The sequence below is a fragment of the Acromyrmex echinatior genome, chromosome 12 (assembly GCF_024713525.1).
Source record: "Acromyrmex echinatior isolate Ae372 chromosome 12, ASM2471352v2, whole genome shotgun sequence".
Classification (NCBI taxonomy): Eukaryota; Metazoa; Arthropoda; class Insecta; order Hymenoptera; family Formicidae; genus Acromyrmex; species Acromyrmex echinatior.
Genome location: NC_141863.1, coordinates 9095104 through 9109289, shown reverse-complemented (window position 1 = coordinate 9109289; position 14186 = coordinate 9095104). Strand labels below are relative to the sequence as shown.

General features: G+C 38.5%; 2 protein-coding genes and 1 pseudogene across 5 annotated transcripts in view; 1 reads left to right on the top strand and 2 right to left on the bottom strand.

Annotated features, from left to right (window-relative positions):
* Positions 1-14186, bottom strand: part of LOC105143210 (trypsin) — a 50503-nt gene that overhangs the window by 25721 nt on the left and 10596 nt on the right. The gene's annotated exons all lie outside the window — the stretch shown is intronic.
* On the bottom strand, positions 906-2588 carry LOC147907812 (uncharacterized; annotated as a pseudogene). The gene is made up of 2 exons (XR_015546913.1): positions 2463-2588; positions 906-2372 (listed from the first exon to the last, which is right to left on the bottom strand). The product of XR_015546913.1 is annotated as an uncharacterized LOC147907812 (transcript).
* LOC147907811 (uncharacterized) lies at positions 5163-11993 on the top strand. The gene is given in 2 exon segments (XM_087411873.1): positions 5163-8606; positions 8608-11993. Coding segments are annotated over 2 exon segments (1572 nt in total). The 5' UTR covers positions 5163-7407; the 3' UTR covers positions 8981-11993.

The following is a 14186-nucleotide window of genomic DNA, read 5'->3' as shown; positions in this document are numbered from 1 at the left end:
TCAATCCGATTAATCAAGTCGTAAATTCTTTTTTACAAAATTTAAATAATTATGATAATCAATTTTCTTTTAATGTCGCTTTTTAATATCACCGTGCGAACCTTTTTGGCATTCTAACGCGTTACTATCGAATCCGAGGAGCTAATTCGCGCCAAAGTTAGATTCTTAATTCACTCGCGACCGACAATAGCAAGGGGGTCGAGAGTTCTCGGCCTCCACTGAACTTTCTTAGCCGTCGGCCGCACTCGCTCTGTTTATCAAGCGTCTTTGACGCGCTTTTAGTTAGGTCCGCGATTCGCGCTCCTGCGCCGCGACGCGTGATGTATCGACTCTGAGCATTCACATCCATTGCGATCTCACACGGATGTTTCCGATTGAGACTCACCGCTATTGGTCCGCGCAAGACTTGGCGACGATTTCGCGTTCACGCCTGTTACATGTATCGAAGACTCTGTATTCTCAATGACGCAAACGTGCGTCATCATTGTAATATATTCGTTTGATATAATTGTATTGTGGTATTTAATTTCGTGTAACAAAAAACTGTATTATTGTTTCTACTTAAAACTGTGTAAAAAAATTGTATTATTGTTTTTACTTAAAACTGTGTAAAAAAATTGTATTATTGTTTCTACTTAAAACTATAATCATATGCGTTCTCTTTTATCAATTAGAACCTTCCGTTTTCGTCTCGCATTCTGGCGTGCTAATCCATGCAACAGAAGTTAGGTATTTACAAATGAATTAAATACATATGTGTGTGTTGAAGAACTATTCTCCCATTAATAAAACGTAAAGCCATTCGATGCGATATTCAAGCATTCGCGAGAAAAATGAGTGTGACATGTAAAAAATAAAATATTGAATATTTATTAAAAATTTAATAAATAGTGTAATCAGTCAGCAAGTAAAACCGTTTATTCGAAATTTTTGGAACTCTCGCAATCTTCGAAAGGTTTATACAGTTTAAAATAATAATTATCATAGATTAAGCATTGGAAACATAACATTAATTTACAATCAGCATTGTATAAAGCAAACGTTCTTACATACGCAAGATTTTTTTAATATTGTAATTGGAACATACATCATTGCCATTTAAAAATTCCGGTTTATTATTAAGTAATTTTCTTGCGTGCCACGCATGTAAGATCATTTAAATATCAACACTTAATTGGTGTAATATTAGCAAGTGTAACTATTTTTATGGCATCTTCTCGTGTATCTATTTCTCTCTGTTCTTTTAACAATATAGATGCATTTTGCAATCTTTTAATGAAATCTTTTATTTGGCGATAAAAATAAACATCGCAAGGTTGACAAAGGGAAGTACATTTTAATGGAATCACTTTAATATTGCAAGATGCTCGTCTTCTCTCATATTGGAAAATTTCGTTATAAATTGTTGTATCAATTTGCCCTCTCCACAAATCAATAAGTAATAAAAATTTATTTTCTTCCACATATGAAGAAAAACAATTATTGAGATATTCCTTGTACATTATTTTCGATAATTTGTCTGATTTTAAGCATGTTATATAAACATTTTTCGATTCGTTCATTAATTTATTTTTTTTAAATTTAATTAACTAACAATAGAATTGGGAAAATTTTCTCAATGATTCTTGCATACATAAAAAGACAATAGGTTGTAATTTACCCTATAACGATATGCGTATCGTTACTAGGCTGCAATGTCAGTTAAAGCACCGCACATAATTATTCACGGATGACAGCCGTTCCGCCGGAGTTACCCGAACTCCGCCGATCTGTATCCTTCCCGCTCATATTGCTGGTCGGCGAAGATTACCGAGCAAGACCGGAACAATACGAGCGGGAGCAACAATTCGTATATAAATCCGAAAATTGTTGTTCGCGCTTGTGATTATCCTCCGCTCCTGTCGCAATTCCGTTCCAATTCCGAACTGATATTACCGAATCCGACGAGCTAATCCGCGCAAAAGTCAGGTTGTTTCAACTCGATGTAGTTAAAGAATATTGTGCTATATATGAATTTGTTTTTATATTATGTAAATTTTTCTTTTGTATTAGAATCTTTGTATCTTGCGCTGCAAGCGATCTATTATATGGAATTTGATAATTGCAATCGGTTTGATCAGTATTTATTACAAAGTCCAAATTAAAATCCGACATGATGGCTTTGATTTGAATTTGAAATTTTTCAGCTGCTTCTTGGATTCTTCTAATGATGCATATTCACGAGTGCTCACAAATCTTGTAATTTTTCTTTGCTTAGTGTTATATTTCTGTTAAAACTTGGTGATCCAGGTATTGTTGCTAAAGAAGGTGAAATCTTTGGACAGAAACTGAAATGCATTGACCACTACTCACTATTGCAAAATTTTTATTATCTGAAATTGAAAAATATGATTTATTGACATACATTTTTGAAATTTAATTTAATAATATATATAATAAATATTTTTTACAATTTTATGTACCTGCTCAAGGCAATTTCCAACACTTCTTGAAATTGTTGAAAAGTTTGTTAATAACTGTTCCATCCTGCTGTATATCTTCTTTCCACATATGAAGCACTTTTCAAATATCTGAAGCCTTTCTTTTGTAAAGATCTAATAGATCATTTTGGATTCATCGTTGCTAAAGCAACTGCCTTTTCCTTATAGACTAATAGAACATGTTTATGAGTTGCAGTCTTTCTGGCTCATATTGTATATCTGAATTAGGTTCGTCATAGTCCATACACTATTAGAAAAAAATTGCAATATTTTCAGTTATTCTTATACAAATCACAGAAATTTTATACATTCATGTATCTATACTTAATTGTATAGATATTTACAGTATAAAAGGACACAATTTATATGGAAAAAAAACTTTTCAATAAATTTGCTTGAATTTGTTATATATTGTAGTTTTTGCATCTCTAATAAAAAAATCTCAAAAACCTCACAAGGGACCATCTCGGTTTGTACAAGTTAGTGAAAATCCTTGATATCAGAGAAAATTGATAACATAAGATGTAAATTAAGAAAAATGGGACCGTATAGGTCGTAGGTTCCGAAAAATTTAATGTTATAATGCATGGTAAAAGTTCTAAAACGGCTAATATCTTAAAAAATATTGATTTATCTAAAAAATATTTGAAACAAAAGTAATAGAATTTTAAAAAATTATCAGATAATGATATTAATTTGACCTTGGAGTGACCTTGGAAAGTGCTTTTAAGGTTAACACAAAAATTTTAAACGAAACTCTCTATTTTTCATAGTGTCACGAGTGCCATTGCACAAACATAAAAAGTAGAGTATTAATATGTAAGCGACTTGATACTAAGAATTAAAAAAGAATTATAAATATTAACTTTGCAAATTGTTTAAAGAAGGAATAAAAGATGTATTACAAGGATTTAATTGCGCGATCGATCCATAAAATTCGACGTTATATCCTTGATAATCAGAACGCTGATACATAAGCGCTAATTCGGCAAAGAAGAACGAGATATTACGCGAAGCCAAGATGTGGGCGCGAATCATTAGTAATTCTCATTAGCGTCGTGTCTCTCTGCCCCTTCGATAAACAAGTGCATCCGCAGGAAATAATAAAAGAGATATTGTAAAATATAAAGACTTGTGCCTACGGTTTGAATAAAAAACTTTATTTTAATTGTTTTTTAAAAACTATACAATGGATATGATACAATGGAAGAATATCGAAATTATTTTTTGTAACGCGAATTCCGCGTGCCGTGAAAATGCATGATCTCAACAATCACAAAAAAGTTCCTTTCCTAGCATGAAAAAAAGAAAACGAAAAGAAAGATTGATAATAAAAAAGAAAGATTGCAAAAGGACTTGAAGGACTAGTCTAGATGAAATCAACTAAAGATTTTTTCGTAAACAAATGAAGGCGATGGAGAAATTTTCCTTTTGCTGGTTAGCCAATAATTGGATAGTCAGTCGAGTGGCTTGATCGGATCGAAATGACCTTGGGCGCACTTCTCGAAATGATATGCGCGATATGTTCAAGGAGAGTATTACGGGAAATTTCGAAAGGAAAATGCGTCAGGCGAAATAAGCACGTCGAAATGAGCAAATTAAACGTATCTATGTAAAAAAATAATGATTTAAAGTAGAGTTAAGAAGAAAAAGAAAAGAAGCAGAAGATACAAGACGGACGGTATTAGTCGCGGCGTAATAGAGTAAACTTTTTATCGCGTGAAACTAAAAATGCTATCGTCGAATGCATACGTAAGTGCACGAACGCGCGTGATGCTACTACTATAGCAAAGGGTCACATTGACGTTGCAAGAGTTAGAGTCACAATAATCAGGACGAAAATATGACGTCACTATGAGATTATAATAACAAAATAAGAACGCGTTCACACTTTGGTGAAAAAGTATTATAGAAAGCGGAAAAACAGCAGCTAATCAGAATTCGCTGATAATACTGGTAGTAAATAGTACGAAAAGCCGAAATGTCGACTACCAGCACAAGTTCTGACTAGCTGCTGATATACGGTCCCATCATTTTCCTTAATTTACATTTTATCAACTTTCATTGATATCAAGGATTTTCACTAACTTGTTATACAAACCGAGATGGTTCCCTTGTCAAGTTACAGGACATTTCTATATCTAGTTTCTGAATTTAAAATATTCGAAAATTTCTTTTTTGACATCTGTTTGTACATTTGTCTATACGAGCATCCACTTGTGATCTCATATTTCGTCACTTTGTAACATTGTTTCTGAAATATACATATTAAAATCATCAGACATCAGCAATAAATACAAGGTGCGTCCCAAAATTTTCCGAACTTTTTCAATAGGGATAGGTCGGGTGGCGCGATCCGTGTGTTCGATTTGAAAGGTACATCCCTAGCTGACTTCCAGTAAAAATTTCATGACATTTGGTTCAGTGGAAACGAAGTTATGGCGTCTCAAGTGTCAGTATGTTGTATACATCGGTACGAGAATGAACTTCGAACAAAGAGCCAATATTAAGTTTTGTTTTAAACTTGGTAAAACATTTACCGAAACCCATAATTTGATGAAACAAGTTTATGGTGATAATTGTGTAGCCCGTGCCAGTGTTTATGAGTGGTATACGCGATTCAAGAACGGTCGTGAGGACATAAATGACGACGCACATACAGGTCGCCCAAAATCGACAATTAACGAAAATTCCATCGAAGTTGTGCGTAATTTCATCAAGCATGAGCCAAAATCTTCAGTGAGATACATGGAAATGGAATTGAACATCCCCAAATCAACGATTTATCGCATTTTGACCGAACATTTGGCCTACAAAAAGTCTGTGCACGATTTGTTCCACACAAGTTGACTGACGACCAAAAAATGCATCGAATTCAACATTCAAAGGACATTATTAAGGAAGCAAAAAAGGACCAAAACTTCCTTTATAGCATTGTTACTGGTGACGAGACGTGGTGTTTTCAATACGATCCAGAAACCAAGCGTCAAAGCGCGGAATGGAAGGCGCGAAACGACCCAAAACCCAAAAATCGCGTTTAGAGAAGTCAAAAGTGAAGACAATGCTCATTTGTTTTTATGATTCCAAGGGTATTGTGCACAAAGAATTCGTTCCAGCAGGCCAAACAGTTAATGCTGTATTCTATGTAAGCGTTTTGAAGCGTTTGGTGCACCGCATTCGTCGTATTCGGCCAGAATATCGCGAAGGAGGAAGTTGGCGCTTGTTACACGATAATGCGCCATCTCACCGTTCGACACTTGTCACTGATTTTTTGACTAAAAATCACATTTTAACAATCAACCATTCCCCGTATTCGCCTGATATGGCACCTTGTGACTTCTACCTATTCGGCAAAATGCATTTGTCCATGAAAGGAAAGTGGTATGTGGACGTAGAAGACATCCAAAGGGCTTGTACCACTATTCTGAAGGACGTGCCTTTGAACGACATAAAACACTCATTTGAAATGCTTTTAGATCGTGCCAAACGTTGTATTGAGTCCGACGGGGACTACTTTGAATAAACAATTTGAATTTGAAAAAAAAAGTAAACCGTTGTTGTTTTATTTCAAAAGTTCGGAAAATTTTGGGACGCACCTTGTATCATTGATTGTCGTTAAGAGTTACTACAGACGACGCAGTTCAGGAACACCGACCGTACATTTATGTACAGGATGCGATCAAAATCCCGACAAATCGAATAATTTCTTTAAACAAAATGTTTTTAATGAAAAATTAAATATTACAAAAAATCCTTTTATATGGCACTTGGGGAATTCCTATAGAGCACAATTATTCGATATATCCCCCATTAGCTTTGTTTGAGATCGGTAATTCGAAAAAAAGGTAAGAATTCCTTCGGTCGACCGACAGTAATTGTTATTGAACGCACAAGGCGAGCTCGCGATTTCATCTCGAGCCTGACATTAAGCCTCGTCAAAGTCAGGGATTCATTGTTCTTTAGTCTTTTCAAAACAATTCGGTACACGCAAACAGGCACCGGCAACGGACCATCGAAAGTTCTAGAACAATTCAATTCGCGCACGCGAGCACCGCGCTCCGACGAATACGTCACGCGCTGTCACCAATCCCGCGTACGGATTTTCTGTCGCGCATGACTGTTACGTTGAACGTCGTTGGAAAAGAATCGAAAGCACCAATCAATTTTGTACAACCAATGCCACGTGATAATTACGATTGTGTAAAATTTAATTGGATTTCTCCCAAGAAGAAAACCCAGACCGAAAGCAATAAATGCTTCGATCTCGCCGTTCCTCCTGGGCAGATTGCTTAGATAGTTTACACCGCTTAAACCGTTTACACCGCTTAGAATTCTTAGACTTCTTAGAGTTCTCACTTCTAAAAGTTCTTCGAGTTCTTAGAGTTATAGTCTCGCTACTATATCGCTTCGTAAAACCGCCGTGCCAACCGCTTAGTGAAAGCCGCTATAAAACGAATTTTTTCAAAAGTGCCGAGAAAATCGCCGAGATTTTCCATCACCGCGATTCCAAATACAATTTTGGAAAAGGTGACTGCATTTGATATTTTGTTAATCTAATATTTAATTAATTATATTTTTTGACTCTGTAACTGATCATATTAAAGAAAATTCTTTTGTTAAATTAAAAACGAAGTTCTCTTTACTGTCGTGTATCATATCAACCGTGTGCCGTTCTTTCACTTGAACCTTTCCGCGCGGTGCATTCTCGCACATTTTCTGGTCCTTCGAGCCGGATTTGAACTAGCGAGAAACATTGTTAGACAAACGCCGCATCACTTTCACGTCAGCGCTCTCGCTCTGGTTCGCTCTCGCACATTTTCTGGTCCTTCGAGCCGGATCTTCGCCGGCATCCGCAGTGTCGAGTGCATCGCGTTCAGTGCGCGTATTATCAAGAAAATCAGAGAAAGAAGAATTCGCAAGTGAAATCATGAGTGACGAAATAGACGCCTTGCTGAGCGCCCAGAGTGACATCCATGATCGTATGGCCAGGTCAATAACCAATTTGAAGAAATTGGGGACGGCCAACATCACCCTCCACAATGTCGAAACCCGCTTGGCGCTTCTCGACCAGATGTGGACGGAATTCGAAAAGCAACACAAGCTTATTCGAGTACATTACAAGGACGCCTTCGATCAGAGTGAGTACAACACTTCTCAATTTGTCGATTCCGCCGAAAACACGTACGTGCTGCAGCGCAGCCTGCTGAACGATTACCGGACGAAACTCATGGCGAAGGAACCAAGTTCAGCTTCCAAAACAGAAGGTAATGTGTCTTTCGGAAAACCGTCGCTGCCTCACCTCAAGATTATTTCTTTCTCTGGCGCATTCGAAGACTGGCCTACATTCCGAGACCTCTTCCAATCCATTGTGGGAGACAATTCATCAATCTCAGCAATCGAGAAATTTCATTACCTGAAAATTTATCTGGAGGGTCCTGCTGAGGAACTGATTCGACCGTTAGCAATGACCGAAGACAACTATCCACGCGCATGGGAGCTGCTGAGCGAGCAGTACGAAAATAAGAGAGAGTTATCACGCTCCAATTTCTCCAAGTTCACTGCCGTGGCTAGGATGAAGAACGAAACTGAGGAGGAGCTCAACCGCGTCTTCAACGCCGTGACCAGGATAATCAACGGCCAGGAGAGCATTGACAGGCCTATCGACTCTCATGGCTTCGATCTACTAAATCATCTTGTCGTTGAGCTCTTCGATCCAAGAACTCGCCTGGAGTGGGAGTCACTCTCAAGCGCCTCGAGCGACATGCCCACTCTTAAAGAGCTAATGAACTTCATAAACCAAAGGGCACGTACTCTCAAAGCCGCCAAACCAAAATCGCTCAAGGTCGCCGACAACCCGTCGCGATCTGCCAAGTCGCATCACGTCAAGAAACACACCGAGTCTTCTCAATGCATCCTATGCAAGGGTAAGCACCACGTGATGGTGTGTGAAGAATTCAAGAAAAAATCCGCGGTCGACCGCAAGGCCGTCGCCGATACTCACAAGCTGTGCTTCAACTGCCTCGGCTCTCATACATTCGCAAAGTGCCAGTCGACGAAAACGTGCGCCGCGTGCAAGTCTCGTCACCACTCAATGTTACACGACGCGTACGCTTCACCGAAACCTCAGCTCACTGTCGGCAGTGCGCCGCGACAATGACCACAAGGCTATTTTACTCGCAACTGCGCGAGTTTCCGTCGCTGATCGTCACGGCAATCGGCATACCACACGCGTGCTCATCGACCAAGGTTCGGAAATTTCTCTGATCTCCGAGGCTCTGGTCCAGCGCCTACGCTTGCCACGCTCTCGATCCGCAATCGAAGTCATCGGCATCAGCGGCAAAAGCTCCGGGCCCAGCAGGGGAAAGGTGACGCTCAAGCTGACCTCGTTAACCACAGGGACCGACTTCAAAGTCGGAGCCTTTATTCTGCCACGTGTTTCTCTTTACCAAGGCTCTCACACAAGGATCAGAATGGAGTGGCCACATCTAAAGGGGCTCTAATTGGCTGATCCGGACTACGCAGCGAACGACGAAAGACTCTATTGTTGACAGCCAAAAGCAAGGTCGCGCCGATCGAACCTGTTTCTCTCCCGCGACTCGAACTCTGCGCCGCCGCCGTACTGTCAAGTGTACTCGTGCACACGCGCTCTGTGCTAAAACTAGTTGCAACGCCAGTGATCTTGTGGTCAGATTCCAAGGTCACGCTCCACTGGATTCGAGGTCACGTCTCCCGCTGGATTCCACAAGGCCGAGCGGTGGTCAAGCGATGACTGCATCAGTGCGTGACATGCACACGGTGGAGGGGTGCCACTCCGCAACCGAAAATGGGAAACCTTCCTCCAGGAAGAGTGACTCCTGCACGACCATTTCTTCACGTGGGCATCGACTACGCCGGGCCTATCTTTATCAGGACGAGCAAAGGGCGTGGGCACAGCGCTCACAAACGTTCATCGCTGTCTTTATCTGTTTTAGCTCCAAGGCCATTCATCTCGAGGCTGTTTCAGCTTACACCACCGACGCCCTTCTGGCTGCTCTCCGTCGAGATGTTTCACATCTCGCCGAGGACTGTGCACGGACATCTACTCCGATTGCGGCACCAATTTTTCGGGCGCCGACCGGCAACTTCGAGAGATGCTCCGAGTCTCTTCGTCACGCGAGTACTTACACACTCTGTCTACCAGACCGAAATGGACCAAGGATGCTTTGCCACCACGCATTGGATCGCTATGCATCCTTCGGTCCGAGCTCACACCGCCAAATAAGTGGCCACTGGCACGGATCACGCAGCTACATCCTGGAGACGACGGCGTAGTGCGAGTGGTCACAGTCAAAACCGCCTCATCCGAATTAATTCGTCCTCTAGTCAAATTAGTTCTATTGCCAGAAGATGCTACTGCGTTTATCTCGCACGCGAATGCATCAAATGTAAAAGAGAGCTTGAATTGATTGCGTGTACTTTCGTGAATCATTTCTTCAATGTTATTTATCAGATAACTCTCGTTTACGGCTCAAGTTCTTCCACGAATTCATTGTATCGCTTGTCTTATTTACGCGTTTACTGTTTTTTTTGTAATCTCTATGCGTAACCTTATACATATATCGTCACGGAGATGACGAGGCGGGCGGGAATGTTTGAGATCGGTAATTCGAAAAAAAGGTAAGAATTCCTTCGGTCGACCGACAGTAATTGTTATTGAACGCACGCACAAGGCGAGCTCGCGATTTCATCTCGAGCCTGACATTAAGCCTCGTCAAAGTCAGGGATTCATTGTTCTTTAGTCTTTTCAAAACAATTCGGTACACGCAAACAGGCACCGGCAACGGACCATCGAAAGTTCTAGAACAATTCAATTCGCGCACGCGAGCACCGCGCTCCGACGAATACGTCACGCGCTGTCACCAATCCCGCGTACGGATTTTCTGTCACGCATGACTGTTACGTTGAACGTCGTTGGAAAAGAATCGAAAGCGCCAATCAATTTTGTACAACCAATGCCACGTGATAATTACGATTGTGGCAAAATTTAATTGGATTTCTCCCAAGAAGAAAGCCCAGACCGAAAGCAATAAATGCTTCGATCTCGCCGTTCCTCCTGGGCAGATTGCTTAGATAGTTTACACCGCTTAAACCGTTTACACCGCTTAGAATTCTTAGACTTCTTAGAGTTCTCACTTCTAAAAGTTCTTCGAGTTCTTAGAGTTATAGTCTCGCTACTATATCGCTTCGTAAAACCGCCGTGCCAACCGCTTAGTGAAAGCCGCTATAAAACGAATCTTTTCAAAAGTGCCGAGAAAATCGCCGAGATTTTCCATCACCGCGATTCCAAATACAATTTTGGAAAAGGTGACCGCATTTGATATTTAGTTAATCTAATATTTAATTAATTATATTTTTTGATTCTGTAACTGATCATATTAAAGAAAATTCTTTTGTTAAATTAAAGGGGAAACGAAGTTCTCTTTACTGTCGTGTATCATATCAACCGTGTGCCGTTCTTTCACTTGAACCTTTCCGCGCGGTGCATTCTCGCACATTTTCTGGTCCTTCGAGCCGGATTTGAACTAGCGAGAAACATTGTTAGACAAACGCCGCATCACTTTAAAAATTTCAGCGCTCTCGCTCTGGTTCGCTCTCGCACAAGCTTGAATGATCTTTATTCTCGATCTGAAGCGTTCGCACGCGCGCTGTAATGTAGCGCTGTCCATGCGACGAATGTTGCCTCAATATCGGTTCTTAATGAAGTCATATTGAGATATCAAAACTTGTTTGTGACCCTTTCAACTATGCTCTATACGTAGTAATCCAAGGGATTTAAATTTGAGCTGTTGGGAGACCAGAATGGGAGCCGAGGCGAGCAACTCGGCTTGTCTTGGCAGCCTCAGAGAGCATCTGTCGTATCTTTAATGTGTACGATTTGTATCGAAGGTCCTCCTCGGCAATTCGACGCATTGTTAGCTCGCTTACATCAACAATCGATGCTAATTTTCGCAACGATTGCCCTGGGTCATCCGAAATCAGCGCTTGAGCTCTTTCAACGACTGCAGGGATCCTCGCGGTGCGTTCTTTCGAGTGACTCTTTCTCGCTGGCATACTGGAACCTTCGTTGGATTGTTCTAAAGCCGTATATTTTGCCACAATGTCATAAACAGTTGAGCTTGGATATCCAAAAAACCGAATTATTTCCGTTGGGCTGAGCGCCTAGCGCGAAGGCCTTCAATCACAACTCTTCGATACTCCGTATTTGGTTTCAACATCGCGGCCATTTTGAGAATATGACTGTTTACTAGAAGCATCAGGCTTTCTCGGACGTCAACAACCTCTGGCGGAAGCCAATATAGCGAAAAATTTAAATTGAAATTTGTTCGGATTTTGGTGACGCATTCTATATATGCCTTCTTCCTGTGCGCACTGTCCTCCATTCGATTCCCGCGTTTTGTGGTTCTTAAATCTTATATTTCCTATTTACAATTGACTTATGCGCTCTCTATTAGACTTAGTTATTCGTCGCTTGATCCAACGACAGAAATTGTACAATTATAACCGTACATTATCACTGATGATTAATAATATGATTAATAATGATTAATAACTATTATTTTTATTTAATAACATATTTACAAATACAAATAAATATAACAAATATAGGTAATAACAAGGGCTACAAGCTAATTAAAACTAAAAGTTTAATATTTAAAACTAGATTAGTTAAAAGTACAAACGTACTCGACCCTATCGGGTCATTTTCAATGTTAAAATAATGTTACAATAAATGTCGGATTCTTACATTACAAAAACAGTATTCTGTATGTTATAAAGTAGCTTAAAAAAGTAGATACGTATCAAATGCTTATCCTTCTTGGTTACGAATATGTGGTCCATTGAGATGTTAAAAGTGAGATGTTGAAACCGCTCAATATAATCGGGACGTTCGTAATATTCGCATTTTTCTTGTATGAAAAGCAAACTATTTAAAAGAAAGCTTTCAAAAAACCCAGTTAAGTTCCGAATACAATTAATAAATAATTACCGTGTATAAAAAAAACAAGTAACAATAATTAAAAATAGACAAACAAAAGAAAAAATTTTTAAACATATAATACATAGAAAAACTGTTAGAATTATGTTAACATTAATATCAATTGTAGATTAAAAATGAACGAGTTAATAAATGAGCATATTTAACGTACAAAACTATAAATAATTTCTTCAATCAAATTGTTGTAAGTCAAAAGTAAAAGAATAATGCAATGAATATAAAAATTTTATAAGCCATTGTGCTGCATTAGAGCAGAGAAACGTGTAACATCGACAGTATCAAACAATGTTATGAGTTAAAAAGGAGACACGGAGACTGTATATATATATATATATATATATATGTGGAAAGGGAAAGGAGAGAAATATTAGGAAAGGGAAAAGGAATGTATGAGATGTTAGAATATGCTTCCGGCAGAGATTTTCATTTTGCTTGTTAATTCCATGTTTCTGTTTTTTTATATGGACCATTTCCAATATTAATCTCTTGTAAGAGGATTCAATGTCCAAAATTTCAACATTATCCCACTTAAAATTGTGATCAATGCGGTGGTTGGAAATCACCAATGGCGATGATGATGGATAGTTTTTCAAGAAAATCCCTTTGGAAGAATTTTTGATTGTTATTCGGTTTAGTGTTAAATTCCACTTTTTTTATGTTTAACAAAAAATTTTACAAATCTTAGGGACTCCTATGGAGTCACCTTTGTCCCCAATTGTTACTGATATAGTTATGCAGGAAGAAATTGCAATTGAGATTACCTATACGATTGTTGTTTTATTTTCGATATGTGGATGACATCATTTTAGTGGCTCCAACAGAGAGCATTAATAATACTTTGAAAATTTTTAACTCTTTACATATTAGATTACAATTTACTATGGAGATTGACATTAACGGTAGATTAAGTTTTTCGGACATTATGTTATTGGTTGAGAAACAGAGCTTTGTTTTTAACGGATATTGCAAGACAACTTTTTCTGGCAGATTTCTCAATTTTAATTCACACCATCCACTTTTTTATTATAAAAGAGGCGTAATCTACGGATTTGTGAATAAAATAATACACTTATATGTCATCCTCGTTTCCAGCAAACCAATCTAATTAATGCTATCAACATTTTTTTAAATAATGGATATCCACTACAATTCATCTTTTCCTCTGTACAGAAAAGAATTAAATTTTATATGGATAATATCAACAGAACTGTTAAAAAAAAAAGTTAAGGAGAAGTTTTTCACAATTTTTTACGTGAAATCCATATTTGAGAAATTCTCTCCAATTGTTAATACAACTATAAATTAGCCTATTCCGAATTTACTTAAAAATTTTATTTAAAAAGGAAAGATTGGGTTGGATCCATTATGTAATCAAAACGTAATCTATAAGATCTCTTGTGATAATTGAGATGCTAGTTATATGAGTCAAACAAAAAGACAATTAAAGACAAGATTATAGGAATAAGCTTCCGATATTAATAGAAGGTCTAAACCGTCATCAGTGATTTCCAACCACCGCATTGATCACAATTTTAAATGGGATAACGTTAAAATTTTGGACATTGAATCCTCTTACAACAATTAATATCAGAAATGGTCCGTATAAAAAGAAACATGGAATTAACAAGCAAAATGATACGGAATCTCTGCCGGAAACATATTCTAACATC